General features: G+C 42.1%; 1 protein-coding gene across 4 annotated transcripts in view; it reads right to left on the minus strand.

Annotated features, from left to right (window-relative positions):
• The window catches only part of EPG5 (ectopic P-granules 5 autophagy tethering factor), a 132403-nt gene extending 112091 nt beyond the window's left edge, over positions 1 to 20312 (minus strand). For all 4 annotated transcript variants that reach the window (XR_015154019.1, XR_015154020.1, XM_086373348.1 and 1 more), the window contains exons 1-7: positions 19874 to 20312; positions 6698 to 7642; positions 5726 to 5969; positions 4697 to 4833; positions 3732 to 3839; positions 2745 to 2818; positions 567 to 672 (exon numbers count right to left, since the gene is read on the minus strand). Coding sequence is in view for 2 of the 4 variants with exons in the window: in XM_086373348.1 (XP_086229474.1) it covers positions 567 to 672; positions 2745 to 2818; positions 3732 to 3839; positions 4697 to 4833; positions 5726 to 5969; positions 6698 to 7642; positions 19874 to 19936 (1677 nt within the window). In the remaining 2 variants the exon portion in view is untranslated. The remainder of the gene's footprint in view (positions 1 to 566; positions 673 to 2744; positions 2819 to 3731; positions 3840 to 4696; positions 4834 to 5725; positions 5970 to 6697; positions 7643 to 19873) is intronic.
• Positions 20313 to 20897: the final 585 nt, after the last annotated feature.

Below are 20897 nucleotides of genomic sequence, written 5' to 3' on the forward strand. Positions count from 1 at the left end.
TGGGACCCCATGACTACACAGTCCATGGAATTCTCCAGGCCAGAATACTGGAGTGGGTAGCCTTTCCCTTCTCCAAAGGATCTTCCCAACCCAGAGAGTGAACCCAGGTCTCCCGCATTGCAGGCGGATTCTTTACCAGCTGAGCCATAAGGGAAGCCCACCTTGGTATGATCCAGCTCTTTATTAGAAAGGCTGAGTATCTGTAGGTGAGATCCCAAGCCCAGAAAATGGATGCTACATAAAAGAAAACCCTAATAGAAAGAGTATGCAGTATGTGAACACTTCCAGGTCCAAACTCTCCCAGCTATGCAGTGATGGTCTGGAGAAGGGAGGCAGCAGACACCAGCTCAGCACAAAGGCTCAAGACTTGTGATTTGGGACAAATTCCCTCACCCTCATCCTGTACCTGTTTCCTCATCTCTAATATGGGATGAAAACAGTACTTGCCTCATGGGGCTGTTGGGAGAATTAAATGGGCTAATACAAAAGAGGCGCTTAAAATGATAGTTGGCACATGAGAGAGCTCATAAATAATTCATCAAAATGCTGCAGATATGACGAGTTACCTCTTCTCCCCCCTCGTCTACTAGAGTCCACGTCCCGGACGCAGGCCCCGAGGAGGATGGATTCCGTTCACTGGGCTTCATGTGGCACAGGAACTCAGCTCGGTTTCTAAAGGACAAAGGAAACCGCTCCAGTCACATAAACATAAACACAGAGAGCCCACCGCGTGCATTCTGGATTGTCCACTCACCTTGAAGAAGAGTTGGCATCAACGCAATCTCCAAGTGGTTTGAATCAGAAAACAAGAAATAATAACTGGCTAAAACACAAGGAGACCAAAGCTTCACTATCAGTGATGTAGAGACTACGGCCCTCCTGGGTCAGTAAAGAGAAGCGGCTATGCCAGCACAGCGCCCGCCTCCAGTGAGGCCTCTGCACACCCAGGACTGCGTGGTACCTGAGTTCTAACTGGCCCACAAAGTATTCAGGAAACATGCTTAACTGAATAAAGGATAATCTGCAGGTAATGCAAAAGCTGGCTGCGGGAAAAGCACATCTAAACACATGTGTAGGAACAGTCCCTGTATCCAGGCGGTGACAGAGAGGAATCTAGGGGAATTCCTGCCGGCCAGGCTTTCACATGGTGCTGGCTGGACCTAACAAGTCGGTGTAACCACACAAGTTCCTTCTCTGAAACCACCACGTGGTTCTCAGCTCTCTGTTCCTCCTCTCTGACCTGACCCTGAGAATTCATCCATTCCGTCCTTCCACCAGGAGCTCTCCCCCGTGACTTCCAGCTTCCAACCTGAAGGGCTCCAGCCGTAGAGCTCCACGTGTCCACTGGTACCTGTCACTCAGACGTGTCTTCCCGTAAACCCCAACGACCTCAAATCTTCCTCCTTCCCTGACAGCTCTCCTTTTTCTTTTCAGTGTCTGAGGGCTGCCAACAGCCTCTCAGTCAGTCAGAATCACAGTCTACAGAGGTAGGTCTGAGCCAGGGACCCCTTTCCCACATTCTCCTTATTTAATCAGCTTCTTAATTCTTTCCTGGGAAGATGACCTTCAGTTTCCCACCTTCTCCTTCCCACTGCTATCACCTCAATTCAGGTTCAGGAAGACAGGCTTTCCTGGATCAAGAGCCCGTGGTAGTAACACAGTTCCAGGTCACCTGGACATAGCCTGCATTCTCCCCATGTAAGGATGTGCCCTCTAGATGCTGGACTTGGCTCCAGAGCCAGGAGAGCCAGACCTCTGCAACCATGACTCAGTGAAGCAGAAGTGCATCTTCTACCTCCAGTCCACCCTAATCTTCCGTAAATACGACTTTTACCCATGTTCAAAAACCCTCAATTGCTTCAAAAGCCAGACCATCTCAAAACTCTCTTAATTTCTAGGTCTTCTATAATCCGACTCCCCTCTAGCTGCTCATCTTTATTACCATCTCCCACACACCCCTTCACTGCAGCCCAGCTGGCCTCCAACGTGCCTCCTGCACAGCTACGCTTCCCTGCACTCTGGGCCACTGCTCCCTTCTCCCCCTGCAGTGCCTTCCCTACTCCTCTCCCGCCGAAATCAGTTCCAGTCTTCAAATCCAGCTCATTCACCTGGAACCCTCTGACTACTCCACTCTACTCTTTACTCATTTCTACTGCATCAATTGTGTGTGTGTGCAGCTGAGTCATGTCCGACTCTTTGTGACCCCATGGACTGTAGCCCACCAGGCTCCTCTGTCTATAGGATCCTCAAGGCAAGAATACCAGAGTGGGTTGCTATCTCCTTCTCCAGGGGATCTTCCCAAGCCAGGGATCAAACTTGTGTCTCTTGCATCTCCTGCATTGGCAGGTGAGTTCTTTACCACTGGCGCCACCTGGGAAGCATCGATCATAGTTCCATACAATTTGGCACTTGAATCTCTGACTGTGCTTTTTTACCTTTGCCACTAAATCTCTCCTTTGAAGGAAAGAAACTTTTTTTTCTCCCCACAGCACCACAATGACATATATGGCCGGAATGGCAGACCATTAAAAGGAGGCACCCAAAAAAGTTAATCAATTAAAAAAAAAAAGCAGTTAAGAGGGTCACTTTGGGACAAAGGGTATTAAACCCCAAGAAAAGCTGAATTGTTAAATTCTGGAATGCTGACTCTTCCCTTAGCAATTGCTTGGATCTGGGCAGTTTAGGAAGCCAATTGTTTGACAGAACATTTTAATTTCTACTTTACGAAGCTCTTCCACACTTACTTGACAGGAGACATCAGCAGGGCAAGGGACTGCATAAAATGAAAGACTCCTGATGGGTTATTCAACACTTTGATCTGAAATCAGAAAAGGAAAAGGCATACTGCAGAAAACCAACAACCCAAGTAGCCATAGTCTGAATTCACCAGCATTCTGACAAGGGAGCTGTTAAGAAAACAGAGGTGAAACTGGCTCCTCATCCACAAGAATGAGAACACCTCAGAGTTACCTGGCAGTACTGACTGGGCTCGATGCACTCAGAGAACAGAGGCAGCTCAGTCACTTACATCAATTATCTGAAATAATATGGGAAAGAGGATTATACTGCTATTTTAATCCAAAGATAAGATTTTTTTAAAAAAACTTCCTTCTACCTAAAACGATTCAAATTTCTTGCCACCAGAAATACTAGAGAAAAGATAAAATGCAGAAGGAACCTGGCACACGTTTGGCTCCTACCCGCCCATCTGAAGGGGCTGCGATGAGTAACAACACAACCCTAAGGCAAGCAGCAGAGAGGAGGAACCCGTAAACCATACATCGATGCCTCAAGTGATCATGCAGATGTGAGATCTCTGCTAGTATTAAAGAACTCTGAGATGCTGGTGGTTTCTTTTTTATCTGCACCAACTACAGTGTAGGATGGATTAATTAAGGAATATTGAATTTATTGAATATTCAAAGTTGAATATTGCAGAAGTAAGTCCTAGCAAGCCTTCCTACACAGAAACCTTACAGGATTAAACACCACTGAAACCACCATGCCACACTACAACGAAACTTCTGCATCTTTACCTTAACTTCATCAATTTTCAGTGGCCAAGAAGGCGCAGCATAATAACTCCTATACAGGCTGGATATATCCTAATAATTTTATCTTAAATATCAATATATTTTAAGTAGGCTTATTTCTGAAAGCAACTTCCTCAGGAACAATGTTTAACAAAATCTCCCCCATTCTCCTCAAAATTAGAAAGTCATTCATCATACCTGGATGAAAGGAACAGCCCATTTACTAACACCAGCTGGGCATCGAAGAATATGGTTTAGAAGGAAGAGGTGATCTCCAGGACAGCCCGCTCTTTGTAACACTGATACCTGAACAGCAAAGGACGTAGAGTTTTACTGTTTATTAAGACGACTACTTCTAGGGGCCTAGTGCAATCATCTATCTGATACTTAAATACATGTGATCTTTCAAAAGAGTAACCAGACATAAGATATACCATTGACTGGCTGAGTTTCTACACGGAGGTACAGAGGACTAAGAATCTATGAGCACTATGCTAAAAATATCATAAGCAGTTTCTCTGCAAACCCAATTTTTAGTATCTGGCAAATTACAAAACATTAATGTTCCTGGCCATATACGAATAGATATAAGTCAAGTAGTTTAATCTAGTTCCAGTCTGCAAGGTTCTCAAATCCAAGTAAGTATGCTTGGAACCTAAGTCCACATCTAAGAACTGTAGCATGAACCTAAAAAAGAAACATCCAAGGGAGCCCCATTGAGAAACATAACCAAGAAACAACCCCTCATCCCATAAGGCACCTAGTATCTTTCCTAAATTTCCCAAAACCTGATTCTTTTCCCTTAAAAAAAAAAAAATTTAAGTATAGCATTAACATATGATTAAACAAAAGTGATATGAACAACAAACCTATATTCTGAAGACACTTAAATTTAGCATACTTCCCACATTTCCATTTCTTCCAAAACTGAAGACCAGAGATCACTGAACATAAAGTTTATCAGAGAGAAAAGCACTATGTGCTTAATAAGGCACTAGGATAAGGATAATTTATTTCTGTGTGTCATGAGCAAAAAAAAATGTCACTAACACATTAAACGAATTAGCTGAATAAGCTGTTGAAGAAAAAACTATGAGGACATAAGAGATAATTCTTAAATTATCAGGGAAATAATAGAAAGACTACCATGCCTATTTCCTCACCAATTTCTGCAGCCAGAGAAGGACATCGTCATGGAACTGAGCATCTTCGTGAACTCTCCTGGTGAACGTGAACAAGACACTGATACACTCCTTCAGCTGACACAGGTCAGAGGGAACACTCTCCGCCTGTTTAGAAGCTGTAAGTTAAAAAGAGGATAGAATGAATCCCTTGCAAATGGTATCGGGGAGAAGTTTTAGTGTCTCTTCTTAAAAAACAACAACGAGAATAAACTATTCAAAATATTTACTTCAGATGAACATCCAAGGAGGAAAGCTACATCAAAATATGAATTTCCACTATAGAAACTGAAAACAAAGTATTTAACTTTGTGAAGTAGTTCAGAGCAAGAAAAAATTAACTTCATCAAAATTCATTTTTTATTTAAACATCAGCAGATCTCTGCCATCCCCAGCTCTTTGATTAGTTATGAAAACCACAAGGGGAAGGATTTCTTATCTAAATGATTCAAATATCTCTCCAAGAAATAAAAATTGCATAATTAACACTTTACACATTATATAATAAAGGCTAATCTCTTAAAATCCAAAATAAGACTAAAAATACAAAACATTATAAACGTTCTGATGAAAATTAAACAATCGAACAAAATGGACAAGCAAAAATAAAGTGCAACAGACAGAGAATGAAAAAGAGCTCTAGGTTTTAGAATCAGAAACCGTACTTGGACTTGAATTGGTAACAAGCACATAAATTAGGACAGGAAGAGACATTAATGATAAAAAGCAAACTTATGGCTTCCTAGAAGAGCCGAGAAAGACAGTCCACAGGGAAGGGAGACCTGGCACTGCTTTCAAGAAATGTTATTAAGGTAGGGGTCAACCCTAACCTGTACTGGGAGACGCCAAGTAAGACAGCAAGCACAAACGGTGGTCCCTTACAAATATCAATCAGCGCACAATCAATTCAACCAGACTGTATCCCTCAATTCTCTTTTCATTTTAGACCACAAGAGTGAGGCTTAAAAAAAAAAAAAAAGAAGAAGAGTGAGGCTTTCATTACTTACACACCTTGGCCTTCCTGATAAATTGCTAAAGATCTCAGAACAGCCGAACTATTGAGTAACGAGTAGATGTAAGACTCCACTTGCAACCGTGAGAGCACAGAAGTGTAAGAATGCAGAGCCAGGGTCTGGTGGAGGTGCTCGGATTTGGCATCAAACAGTTTCTTTAGCTCAGCCAGTGCATTTTCATTCATCTCCACTCTCTGGTAGCGATGATGGCCTGAAACTTTCACTTGATCTGCACAGATACCCTAGCAGTGGACAAAAGGGTAAGATGTAAGATATGAAGCCAGTTACCTTTGCTCTTGATGTAACCAGGCAATCTGTATATGACACACAGGCTTCAGTACATCTTCAAAGGGCTTAAAAATCACAGTGAGGGAACAATACTACCACATAGAAAACTATAAAACTAATACATAACCAGGTGCCAAGGAGTATAATGCCAATCACAAAGGCGTCACAAGTTCAGAGAAGAGAAACCCTAAGATGAAGTAGGTAGGGGAAAGATGCAAGAAAACAGAAAATCTTACCTTCTACTTTATAAACAGTGAGGTCAAGGTGATAGCCCCTCAACTCAAGAGACCTCAAAACATCTCTGAATGTTCCCTCATCATTCTTTGTGATTCTGCTCAAAAGAAAGGAACCTCTCTCCTTTCCAATGTTAACCCTACAGCTGTGTTCTTTATTTTAACCCCTTTCTCAGTATTTTCAAAAGTCTCCCTCTCCACGGGCTCCTTCATACCTACAAAGAGATACACAAGTCTCCTAAGGAATGAAGATTAGGGATGGGGGAAATCACACGTTTCTCCCTGATATCTCCTCCAGCTTCCCTTCACCACCAAATCTGTCAAGAGCAAGTACAAGGTCAGTGTGAGTACAAGGAGCAGATTCCAGACCTTGATCGCATCACAGGAAAAGGAGTTCCACTGCAAATACCCCGGTTCTTGCAAACTTTACAGAACACCAGTCAACACACCTGGACAGACAACTGTTCCTCCTTGAAGTGCCACAGTCGACTTTTAGCATTTTGGCAATCAGATGTCAGAGCAAGGAGCTCAGCTTCAGCCAGCAGCAGCTGCTTCCTACAGCGTGAGTAGTTCAAAAGTAACTCATAAAATTCATGCCTGTCCTGATGAGCCATGCTGTCAAATTCTTCTAAATATGACTCGACATTTTCCAGCCATGAACCGGGCTCAAAGATCTTTAGCTGTTCTTTAGTAAATGGTACTACTTCTGGTTGAGATGGGAGCTCCGGGTAGAGTCGCTCATTACGAAGCAAGGATTTCACTGCCACCAAAGCTGGTACATCCCCAGCAATTTCAGTTGGCAACTGGGGATACAGTTTTTTCACTCTAGGTGGCTGAAAAATGTCTTTGGCTTCACAAGAACTCTGCAAGCCAACATTCTGTAGCACCTCTGAAGAAAGACCCAAGGCTTCTTTGTCTTCTTTCCTATTCTGAGTTTCTCCGACCTGCAAATTTTCCACTTCCTGCTGAATATAAGAAACGTTAGACTGCTGTATGCTTTCTGAAGTTCTACATTGTAGCAACGTATCTTTCTCCATTTCAGTAAAGTTCTTGGGGGTTTCTACTGTGGTTCGAACACTGCCTTCAGGATCAACCTTCAGCTCGACTGCATCGTCCCCAGCACAGGCTCTGATCTCCTGTCCCATGTTCAAACTCTCTGTATTACATGTCAGAGTCTCTTCATTGCTTAGAGTTAAGGAGGTGAGTGGTACATCAAACATTTCACTCTCATTTTGTCCACTAGCATCATTCTGGAGCTGGGAATCGGTTAACTCCTTTGGAGCATCTCCTTTGAATTCACAAGCCGGAGTAAGGATTCCCAGCTCTCTGGAGGTTTGTGCAAGGGAGATTTCATCAGACTCTTCCCTCTGAAGGGTTTCATATTTCTTCTTTTCCTAAAAATAAGATGAATAACGTGAAATAATTTATAATACAGCAATAACATGCTTTCAACATGAGGAATGTTTAAATTGTATTTAAAAATCTAAACTCACTTCCTAAGCAATGTGCTTCATATTTTGTATTATTCAATTTTGAGAATGTTAAATTTGGGAGATTCACTAGTCTAATCCCAACAGAGGAAGACATGAAATAAGCAACAAATTATGAATTAAGATTGGAGGAAAAGTCTTAATTAGGCTGTTCTCCATTCTGCTGCTGCTAAGTCGCTTCAGTCGTGTCCACTCTGTGCGACCCCATAGACGGCAGCCCACCAGGCTCCTCCGTCCCTGGGATTCTCCAGGCAAGAACACTGGAGTGGGTTGCCATTTCCTTCTCCAATGCATGAAAGTGAAAAGTCAAAGTGAAGTCGCTCAGTCGTGTCTGACTCTTAGCGACCCCATGGACTGCTGCCCACCAGGCGCCCCTGTCCATGGGATTTTCCAGGCAAGAGTACTGGAGTGGGGTGCCTCTGCCTTCTCTAGTGGTTAAATAAAAGACAACAGTCTCCAAGTATCTTAGGCTTCAATAGGTTGTCATCTTAACAAACATATTTATTCAAAATTTAGGCAGAAAATGTCAGGGCAACTTGAGCAATGAAATAAATAGCTATAATACTGGATTATAACCCTCAGAATAAAATATATATTCATGAGCTTATACATATATTTTTTTCTTAATGGAAAAGTGGTAGCATTCTTCCTCACAGAAGAATTTCAATTAATAAATGTAGATGGAATGAGAAAAACAGAAAATCACAATTAAAACACCATGATAATAACTGCCATAGGCAAGAGGCAAGATCTGCTAATGAATGAGAGTAAACATTTAAGCAGAAACAGAACACAGTCTCAAAGTATCCCCTAAATATTTAGTCATTACAAAGGGAAAAACAGTAAGCTTCAGTGGAGAATCCAGGCAGACCACACTTTAACTAAGTGATCAGGGTTATTATAATGAGTAATACCTTCCCATATTATGATCTGAGAAGGCTGATTGACTCTTCTGTACCCACGTATAACCTCAATCTAAGCATGAGAAAACGTCAGACAAAAACCCCAATTAAGGGAACGTCTACAAAATAACTTAAGTGTTATGATCATCAAAGACAAGACAAGACTAAGGAACTATCAAAAGACTGGAGAAAACTATGGAAACATAATAACTGAATGCAATGGAGGATCCTGGACTGGATACTGGAACAGAAAAAGGACATTAGCAAGAAAACTGTTGAAATCCAAAAAAGTTCTGTATTTTAGTTAATAGCATTGTACCAACGTTAATTTCTTGGCTGCAATAAATGTCCTGGAGCATAGAATTTACAGTTACATAAAATAAAAGAAGATTCTGGATGAAAGTTCAGTATGGAACTCTCTGTATTATATTTGTAACTTTTCATTAAATCCAAAATTAACTTGAAAAAATACCCGAATCAAAAAATCTTAACCATTTAAAAAATAAGATAAAATAGATTATGGTTTTTCAAACTGAAGTATCTCTGGTATTAACACACTAACTAGATACACAGGAAACAAGGCTAGATAAAAAAAGAAGAAATATGGAGAAATTTATTATTTATTTAAATAAAACTGTTACAAAGAAACTAAAAAAGGACTGAATCACTCAAATACTTCCCTTTCCCTATGAAATTTTAAGAAAGGCAAAATGATAGTTACACAGTAATAACTGATAATGGATTATGCTATCCTGCAAATGTCCAGCAAAAAAAATAAATAAAAGTTGACAATAACCAAAAAAGTAAAACAGTCACATGCACCTAATATTAAGAAGAAAAGACAAATGTTTGCGAAAGGCAATTTGAGCTCAGCTTGCTGGTAATGAACTACTAAATGTTTACAAATAGCAGTGATCCAAGAAGCAATGTGTCCCTCCACAACGGCTCTAATCCACACTGTGAACCGCACGTATCAGATTCAGAAAACAGCCACACAGTGCATGCAAAGCACCGTGTCAAAATGCCTCAAGTCATGAATAGCAGGAAAGCATTGTGGGATTATTTATAAGAAAATGAAAAAGTGGATCCAATTACACTGCAATGATATTTAGCACACTAGCTATAAAAAACAGGTTTGTCAGATTGAGAAGTCAGAAAGAGAAGACTAGGAGGGGAGGCCAATGGTTACCACAGTGGAGAAATACTGGTGTACTCATCAAGATAGAGGCTATACTTTAGTGAGTTGAACAATAATGACATGAAATTAAGAAAACAATTTAATTTATAACAAAGAACAAAATACTTAGAGGTAAGTTTAACAAAAGAAGTGTAAAATTTATCTTCTGAAAATTACAGAACAAAATCTGAAAGGGTTATATTCATGGATCAGATCACAATACTGTTAATATGGCGATACTCCTAAAATTGATATACAAATTCAACACAACCTCTATCAAAATCCCAGCTGCCATTTTTGCAGAGAATGACAAGATGATCCTTAACCTTTTAAGGAGATACAAAGAACCCAGAATGGACAAAACAATCTTGAAAAAGAATGAAGTTGGAAATCTCATACTTCGCAATTTCAAAATCTACTATAAAACTACAGTAATAAAGACAGTGGGGTTCTAACACATGGATAGACAAATAGATCAATGAATTAGAACTGAAAATCCAGAAATAAACTCTTACTGATACATTTAAAGTCAACTGATTTTCATCGAGGATGCCAAGAAAGGACAGCCTTCAACAAATAGTGCTAACAACCAGATATCCAAAGAATCAAATTAGACCCTTACCTTATATCATATACAGAAATTATCAACAAGGATCATAGACCTAATATGAGAGCTAAAACTTTTAAACTTTAAAAAAAAAAAAAAATAGGAGTAAACCTTAATGACCCTGGATTATGCAAAGCCTTGTTAGACATGACACCAAAAGCACACAACACCAGAAAAAAGCAGACAAACTGGACATCATAAAGATTTTAAAGTTTGAAAATATGAAGCCAATGAAAAGACAACTCTGCAGAATGTAAGAAAATGTCTTTGAACCCATTATCTTATCAGGGGCTTATATCCAGAATTTTTAAAAAGTAAACATGTGTTACTCAATAATAAAAAGATGAACAACCCAATTTAAAAAGAAGTAAAGGAGCTAAACAGATATTTCTCCAAAGATAATACAAACAGCACATAAAAAATTACGCAATACTATTCGTCATTAGAGAAACGCAATCAAAATCACAATGAGGTAATACATCACACCCACTAAGATGACTAAGGTCAGATAATAATAAATGTTGAGAAGGATGTAGAATAATTAGTACCCTCACATGCTGCTAGTGGGATGGCAACACAATGCTTCCTCTACAGAAAAGAGAGTGGCATTCCTGCCCGTGGTGATGGTGACCCATCCCCTGTGATTATCCCCCAAACCACTGAATAACAAGTAAGTACAGTGTGTGAATTATATCTCAACCAAGCTGCCAGATGAAAAGATGAAAGATTTTAAAAACTTAAAAGACTTGAGAAGTAAGTGAAAAGTAAGGAATTAGAGACTGGAATGCGGAATAGAGGGAGAAAATTTTAGTTCTCTTTGCTAAAACTGTTAGAGACCTTTGGGGGTGTTACACGCTAACTGGAAAGAAGACAGGAAGCTGGAAGTAGGCCCAAGTGGGCCATGTGGTCAGCGGCGCAGCAAACAGACACACTTCCCTCGCGCCACGGGCCACCTCGGGCTTCCTCTCCAGCCTGTCCTTCAGGTAGTTTTTAACTCCCCTTTGTCCCTCGCTGCCCACCTCTAACCCCACCAAACCACTTCCTCTTTTTCTATTCCACCACTGCCCTTGCAATTTCAAATTCTTCCTCTCCGCTAAACAAAATGAAGTCTCCAGTTGCTACTAACAAACCTGCAAGTTCATTTCCACCGGATCTACCTTCGTGGGAATAATTCAAACCAGAAGAACAGATACTGTGGTTAGATCATCAAAGAATTTTTTTAAAACCTCTGAACCCTCCCAGGGAGGAACACATGCCTTTGGGCTTTATTTCTCTTGGGAGGATAACTCAGTGCTTCTCTGTTTAATTCTCCACCTGTGTTCTTACAGAAGTTAGGTCCAAGAAGGAATTACCCTGGAGTTGCTCCAGGGAAGGAAGTAGGGGAAAGGAGAGAGAAGAAGCTGGTCATCTGATTCAAAGAACGGATTGGACATACCAGAGAAGGCAGGAGGGAGGGAAGGATGAGCAACTGTGAGAGGCACAACTGTCTGAGAGGGTGGCAAAGGTCTGCCTGCCCCTCACAGACCCCTGGATAGGACAGGACCTCTGGGTGCGCACACTGTGATCACCACCAACGCCAGGGCCCCTAAGCAGTGGTGAGCTCCCGACGGCTCAGTTCCCTTCTCCAAAGCACAGAACAGGGGAGCAGGTCCCAAAAGGTCCCAAGCCTTCAGCCTCTGCCCCACCATCAATTCACCCAGACACCATTATAAGACTGGTCTCCTTAAAACAACCAACCCCAAACACCACAAAACAATCATGGCTCTCCACTTAATTAAAGACTGCCTCTTAACTCTGGCGTTCAGGGCCTTTGATGATCCCTTCTCAAGACAAAACTGTCAATGACCACATCAAGCCTTCCGCCACACCTGTTCTACTCTGAACTCTGCAGTATGTACCTACCCCCCAGTCCTGGTCACAAGCCACCACGTATGGCTATTCATCTTTACAGTGTGTTCCCCAAACAGACCACAAGTATCTGCAGACCAGGGACTATATCTTACCCTTTTTGGGTCTGACCTGCCTCTGATTTTCGGCACTTTGTTCAATATATATTTATTGAAATAAAAATGACAACTCATAATTCACAAGAATTTACTGAGTACCAACTGCATGCTGAGCTCCTAAGTACTAGAATCCTAAAATGAACAAATTATCCAACAAATATTTACAGTTACTACATGCTCTAGCATATTCAGAAGTTTATTTTGACATGCCTCTCAGAAAGCAAAGGGATTAGCCAATGCATCCAGAGGAAACTGAAGTTTTATGCCAAAACCTGAACATATTCTTACACTTAAAACACAACATTTCATTTAAAAATAAAAAAGAAAGCCAACAATTACTTTGCCTACTTGAGTTAAGCAGAACATGTTGCATATATAACAATCATACAGATGACAAAATAAAATTCAAACAGAACTCCACATGTATCCAGTTATCCATAAAAAATTAGAGCTTAATTTTATTTTAACCAAAAGACATGTTTCTTACAACTGAAAATGGCCTAGAGATTAGAAAGAATCTATATTTCTTTATTTTGATCTCTAAGTTAGATACAGGTAGAGAATCAATTTTAAAATAATTCCATAGAAGAAATCAAGATGTTATAATCAAGAAGTTATACAGAAATGGAAGAGTTGTTAATAAACATAGAAAATATACATATACTTAACCATGTGTGTGGATGGGTGCATGCACAGTTACGCCCAACTCTCTGTGATACCATGGACTGCAGCCCACCAGGCTCTCTGTCCACGGAATTTTCCAGGCAAGAATACTGGAGTGGGTTGCCATTTCCTACTCCAATAGTTAACCATACATTGTAGTAAATATGTCTTGGAGTGTTGGCATATGTGTAGGGGGAAAATCCTGAAGAACATAACAAACTGCTACAGTTATCTCCAAGAGACAGAATTTGGGGCCTTTCACTTCTGTGTTGTACATTTCTCTCTCTCTCTGTGATGCACTCACAGATACACACTTTTTTTAAGCAATGAGCACTTCTGTAATCAGGAAAAAAAGTTATTTTTTTTTTAAGTTCTGGAAAATAAATGGGAAATTTCCATACATCACTTGCAGTTCTTCCGCTTTAAACTGTACTAAGTTAAAAAAAAAAAAAAAAAATACAGCCTCTTTCTATCCTTCAAACTATTGATGAGCTACTTTCGTAAATGATAAAGGTTCAATTTTACACATTACACAGAAAACTTCTGTGGGATCACTTAAGTGCAGGCACAGTTTATCATGAATGTCTATATCCACAGCACTTAGCACAATGCCTGTGGCGTAGAAGAGATAAACAAGGCTTGGACACACGGGTCCAACTATAACATCAAGAGCCCTCAGGGCAATTTTACCCGCTCTCCTTCGGATGTACAAGAATGCTTTACAAATAAAAAGGAGAAAGATGGGGGTTACACATTTTGCTATGAATACAACATCTCCTCTCAGCTGCCATTTCTTTCGTGTTGCTCTTAACAATCTTACTACAGGTATCCACAGCACTTTCCATGCTTGATCTCTTCCTCCTCCTCTCTTACACATGATTCTCTCAGCTTCTAGAATCCCACAGTCAGGTAAGGGCACTGGGAACACTTACTACCTCACATCATACTCCTTTGTTGATTTCTCCACCTCTCCGCAAGCTCTTAAAATTGGAGTGCCCCTGAATCTCTTCTTGTCATCTTCTTACACTACACTCACTCCTAAGGTAACTTGGACTCTAGTTTTCAATAGCTCGTAAAAGAGAGCTCCAGCCTGGAGCACTCTCCCATTCTTTAGATTCACATATCCAACCCAACTGGAGGTCTAATAGACACTTACTTCAAAATTAGCATGTCCCAAACTGAATTCCTCATCTGCCCCCAACAGCTGTTCTACTCACTGCCTCCTCCATCTCAGAGTCATCCTTGACTGTTTCCACATTCCACATCCACACCACCAACAAATCTTCTTAGCTAGATATTCAGAAACCCCCAGATTTCAAACCTTTCTCATCACTTACACTTTAAAACTCTGGACCAAGACACCATCACCTCCTGCCTGGATCACAGCAAAAATCTCTTAGATGGTCTCTCTACTCCTCCTCTTGCTCCCTTACAGACTGTTCTCATCAAAACAAGCACAGTGACCCTTTAAAATGACTTCAGTTGTATCACTCCTCTGCTTGAAATCCTGTGTGCGTGTGTGTGTGTGTTAGTCACTCAGTCGTGTCCGACTCTTTGCAACCCCACCAACTGCAGCCCGCCGGGCTTCTCTGTCCGTGGGATTCTCCAGGCAAGAACACTGGAGTGGCTTGCCATTCCCTGAAACCCTGGGGTGACTGCACATTTCACTCCAAGTGCAAGTGAAAGGCCATTCAAGTGCAGCCATTTTTACAGTGGCCGACAAGCCCCTACTCGACCTAGCCCTGTGTCACCTTTCTGACTTCATCTCAGGTCCTCTCCCCTCACTCACTCTGCCTCTCACTCACCCTAACCACACTGCCTCCCTGAAGTCCCCAGGACAGCACAGACATGCCACTGCCTTAAGGCATTTGCCCCAGTTGTTCCCAAGATCCACATGGCTAACTTCCTCATCTCTTTCCTGTCCTTACTTAAATTTCATCTTCAACAAGGACTACCTTGACAGCCCATTAAAAATCACAACCCATCCTAATCTCTCACCAGTACTCAACTCCTTACTCAGTTCATTTTTCTTTTTCTGTAGCCCTTGTTATCTTCTATGTGATTTACTTATTTACCTACAGAGTTTTCTGTTTTGTCTTCTGTTTCTAGAACACAGGCTATGCTAAGGCCAGGTTCTTCTTTCTTTTCCCCTCTGTTTACATCTCAGGCTTCTCTGTTGACTCACATGGTAAAGAATCTGTCTGCAATGCAGGAGACCCAGGTTCAATCCATGGGTCAGGCAGATCCCCTGGAGATGGGAATGGCTACCCACTCCAGTATTCTTGCCTCAAGAATTCCATGGAAAGAGGAGCCTGGCAGGCTACAGTCCATGGGGTCACAAAGAGTCGGACACAACTGAGCGACTATCACTTTCACTTACACCCCAAGTGCTTAGAAGAATTTCTTGGACATAGTGGGTGATCAGTGTGTAGTTTATTCACCAAAAACAAAATACGGATCTTAGGAGGCACAAAAGGAGCTCAACAATATAGAGCATCCCCCAATTTCACTTCTATAATCACTCATGGGAGGGAGGGACTAAGAGGGAAAAATCATCTAGGCCAAGGAGTAAGAGAGGATGGGGACTGCAAAGGTCTCTGTTTCTGGTATCAGTTTTCTGGGACACATCTCAGTCAGTCCTTAGCAATTACAATATGCTGTTACTATTAATGAGTTGCTAACATTCAGAATTTAATACTAACTTTAAAAATACTTTCCATGACTATAAAATACACTGCTTCTGCAGAGGAAGTTCAATCTAAAAATCTATTGTTCTCGATTTCCCTGGTGGTCCAGGGATTAAGAAACCACCTGCCAATGCAGGGGACACAGGCTGGATGCCTGGTTCTCCAGGAAGATCCCACATGCTGCAGAGCAACTAAGCCTCAGCACCACCACTACTGAAGCCTGTGAACCTAGAGCCCATGCTCCACAGGAGAAGTCACTGCAGTCAACAAAGCATAGTCCCCGCTTGCTGCCACTAGAGAAAGCACAGAAACAAAGACCCAGTGCAATCATAAACAATAAATAAAGGAAATCTACTATTCTCAACCTACCAAGATCAATGAAGTCAAGGTGAAACTTGTCAGGACTGTCTCTTGTGTACCAAGTGACAAGCACCAGATAACCACAAACAAACAAAGTGAGGTCACCTTCCAGATGATTAACACTAAGAAATACAGGTCAGCTGCTGGGTCAGAAGCCACTCAAACTATCTAAAGGCAAAAGCACATGACACTACTCACTTCCTGAACCACCCCCTTAGAACTACTTTATATGGTTCCATAAACAGTCACCAAATTATACCACAAGGGTAAAGGACTTCATTACTGTTGGGCTTCAGGATCCCAGCCAAACCACAACCAGCACTAAGAAATAAATCTGTTTACTCTAAAAGAAGAATTCATTTTCTAGACTGACAGGTATGAGCGCCTTGCTGGTATCGTGGACTTTTCCCCATTTGTTTTCTCACACTGCTGCTGCTGCTGCTAAGTCACTTCAGTCGTGTCCGACTCTGTGCGACCCCGTAGACGGCAGCCCACCAGGCTCTGCCATCCCTGGGATTCTCCAGGGAAGAACACTGGAGTGGGTTGCCATTTCCTTCTCCAATACATGAAAGTGAAAAGTGAAAGGGAAGTCGCTCAGTCATGTCTGACTCTTCGCGACCCCATGGACTGAAGCCTACCAGGCTCCTCCGTCCATGGGATTTTCCGGGCAAGAGTACTGGAGTGGGTTGCCATTGCCTTCTCCATTCTCACACTACCTAGAGGAAAATTTCCCAGAGTAAATTCTTCTGAGCCACAAAGCTTGGAAACAATATTCTTCCATACTGGTATTTTTTCCTTCATTCAACAACCATTATCAAATGCCTACAAGGGCTGTGAAGGGTACTGGGAAAAAGACAGGTCCCTCCCTCATTGAGTTCACAGTCTAAGGAAGAAGAGAGATGTTAACAAAGTAACTACAAGTGAGACAAGTGACAAAGAGAGGTGCAAAGCACTACTGGGGTGGGGGGATTATGTGGGTAAAGAGGGAAGTACTATTTAAGCAGAGACCTCATGAATAAGCAGGTGAAGAGGGACTGGAAGAAGTGTCAGGGCACAGGAAACAGTATGAGCAAAGGCCCTAAAGCAGGAAAAATGAAAGCCACTTAGTCGTGTCCTACTCTGAGACCCCATGGACTATACAGTCCATGGAATCCTCTAGGCCAGAATACTGGAGTGGGTGACCTTTCCCTTCTCCAGAGGATCTTCCCAACCCAGGGATTGAACCCAGGTCTCCCGCATTGCAGGCCGATTCTTTACCAGCTGAGCCACAAGGGAAGCCCAAAGCAGGAAAGGACATGTATGACTGAGGGTCAACAGAGACAGTAGTGAAGACCTGAGGTTGAAGAGAAAGATAGAATCCAGACCAATCAGGGCCTTGAGTCCATACTAAGGACTTTGGATTCTTAGCCTCTGGATGATAAGAAATCTTTGAAAGGTTTTTAAGAAGAGTGATCATTTTGAGGTTTGTTAATAAAAATATCAGTCCAGCTTTAGTTTAGAGAATGGGAAGCAAGAATAAATTTGGAAAGGCCATTTTAGCAAAAATCCAAGAAATCATCCTTGAAGGATGGTGGACTTAGGATGGAAGAGAAATGGGCAGAATCAAGAGATCAATTACAAAATATAATTGGCAAAATTCAATCCTTGAAGAGATTTGGAAGGTGGCTAAAAGCATGTCAAGGACTTTTGGTTTTGGAAAAATACCTCTGGAATGAAGTTTTCCTTTAAACATTAAAAGATAATAAAATAAATTTTTTCTTCTATACAGAAGTGAAGTGAAAGTTGCTCAGTTGTGTCTGACCCTTGCAACCCCAGACCGTCTACAGAATTCTCTAGGTCAGAATACTGGAGTGGGTGGCCTTTCCCTTCTCCAGGGGATCTTCCCAATCCAGGGATCAATCCCAGAGCTCCCGCATTGCACAGATTCTTTACCAGCTGAGCCACAAGGGAAGCCCAACTTCTATAGGGAAGTTGCCCACAATATGCCAATATAAAACGAGCAAATGACTTTTCATGATGGATTTAAAAGTTTGGTTTTTAATTTTTATTTTAGAAACCCTGTTCTAAACAAAGAACTTGACAGAGAATTCTCTTAATAAGTATTTTTTAAGTATTTATAACATTGTATCTATAGATATATATGGGCTTCCCTGATGATTCAGACGATAAAGAATCCACCTGCCATGTGGGAGACCTGGGTTCGATCCCTGGGTTGGGAAGATCCCCAGGAGAAGGGAATGGCTACCCACTCCAGTATCCTGCCTGGAGAATTCCATGGACAGAGGAGCCTGGCAGGCTACAAGTCCATGGGGTTGCAAAGAGTCAGACACAACTGAGCGACTTTCACAGATACATAAAGATATGTATAACAATTACTAAGCTACTGGATTGAGATTTAAGATTTCTGGTTTTACCCTGAGTTCTCTTACTAACTGTATGACTAACGGCTTATCACTTAAGTTATCTAGGCTTTAGTTTCACCAGTCATTCTGAAAAAAACCATAGATTGAGAATTAAGATTCAGCTCCTTGTAGATTGATACTGTATTCTAGGTTCAGGGACTGTATGCTCAATGGCTGACGAATGGCCTTTTACTTTCTCGTCCATTTAGATAGCTCGGTACAATGCAAAATTATTTCTCTTAAAAATTTTTCTGGAATTAGGTAGCAAAATGGCTTTCTCCCCAAAGAATAACTCCTCACAGACATGAGATCACTGATGTGCATAAAATCATTTACAGCTTATTAAATACAGTATGTCTGAACACCAATGTCCTGTTAAAATCTTGTTCTCATAAGAAATTCCTATTTTGGTATTATTTTTAAGTCACACCTGCACTTGTAGACATCACCTACTTGTAGAAAAGGCAATATCCTGTCGCTTTAATACTATTCTCATTATTTCCTTAATATAAATTCAGTTTCAGGTAAGCCAAAATTATCTATGTCCAAGCTATTCTCGCACAGCATTTATTCTGTTCACTGTAAAACAGTAAAAAATCGTCATTTCAGAAAACATATGGGAACAAAATGAAAAACCAGACTGCACCTAAAAACAAGAAAGATCAACTTTAAAACCACACTAATACCACACGTTAGCATAATCCAGGAAACCCAGAGAATTCAAACCCGTCCCTGTTGTGTGAATCCCTCTCTGATTTCACTTCTGGTCATTCACGCCCCATCACAAACAGCCAGGATAATGAGAAATCAACAGCAGCAGCGCCACGGTCATCTTGCATTTTTAAACTGAAAAGCCACATCACTACAGTCTACTTTCTGTCTCCCACTGTAAAGTTCTACCGGAGGATACATTCGTGGAAGAGCGGTCCCTTTTCTCTTAATGCGGAGAGAGGCTCAAAATATTCACAAGTTAAAAAGGTGAAAGTCAATCAAAGCTGAGCCTAGGAAGACAAAATTTGCTTCCCAACCGAAATCCAGACCTAGATGCGGGAAGTCAAGAACGCAGCAGAAAACCAAGCACCTAGAGAGATCACAGGAGGAAAAAGAAAAAAATAGGCTCCTGGCAAAGTCTGGCAGGAGGACGTGAAGAAGGAACAGAGGAACAGGTCTGGTGTCAATGGGCAGAGGGATCAAATATGGGAAGGTGGGAGCAGAGGCTGAGAGGGGCTCAGGGGACGGGCAGAGTTGGCTGGAGAGGCCGAAGAGAGGAAAAGGAGACAGCACGCAACTTCCAGGGGCTGGGCAGAGTGGGATGGGCGAGTTCCCCTCACCTTGGTTTTAGTCCGGCTGCCCTTGGCCTTGGCCCGGCGTGGGGGCCTCACTGCCTCTGCCATAGACCCTGCAATGGCTCAGTCGCTGCTTGTTTTTGTCAAAACCCTGCGCGTTCCACAACCTGCCGACTTCCGGCCTCCAACTGTCACATGATCGAATCTCCACCACTCCCGGAGAGGGGCGGCAACTCGGAGCCTCTACGGGCCGCAACTTAGGGCAAACCACTTCGGGAGGCCTTTTCACAGGAGGATTATGGCCACGCCCCCTTCCATTCAGGCCCCACCCCCTAACCCGCGTGCAGGGCCGCCTGGCTCCGCCCCACTTGCGTTTGGATTGTCCTGGGTGACCGGCTTACTCTCCGAAGTGGGATCGCGTCCTTATCGCCGGAACCTCCACTAAGCTGCACTGGGTCTGGATCCCCGGAGTGCTTGCACACCTCACCCACGTTGGCCTAAAGGAGCCTGGGGACAGTGCTTGTTAGCCTTCTTTTGACCTTTAGATAACTAGGACCAATCAGCCTAAATCTATGCTTTGTGCTCAAGAACTTTGATGCCCTTCCAGGTGGGCGTTTCAGTTTCCTCTTGTGTGAAGGAGAAAGATGATACTTGCCTCTACCAGTGTAAAGAAGATTAAATGGACTGATCGTTAAGGTGCCTGGTATACGCCTGCATATCTGTAAATGGTGCTGGTTGTTGCGTTGCTAAGTCATTTCTAGCTCTTTGTGACCCCATGGACTGTAGCATGCCAGGCTCATCTGTGCTCCACTGTCTCCCCGTGTTTGCTCAAATTCATGTCCATTGAGTCGGTGATGCTATCTAACCATCTCATCGTCCATTATCCCCTTCTCGTTTTGCCTTCAGTCTTTCCCAGCATCATGGTCTTTTCCAATGAGTCGGCTTTTCCCATCAGGTGGCCAAAGTATTTGGAGCTTCAGCAGCAGTCTTTCCAACGAATATTCAGGGTTGATTTCCTTTAGGACTGACTGGTTTGATCTCCTTGCAGTCCAAGGGACTCTCAAGAATC

This window comes from Bos grunniens, chromosome 24 (assembly GCF_055505025.1).
Source record: "Bos grunniens cultivar Pamir isolate PY7600 chromosome 24, Bosgru_T2T1.0, whole genome shotgun sequence".
In the NCBI taxonomy this organism is placed as follows: Eukaryota; Metazoa; Chordata; class Mammalia; order Artiodactyla; family Bovidae; genus Bos; species Bos grunniens.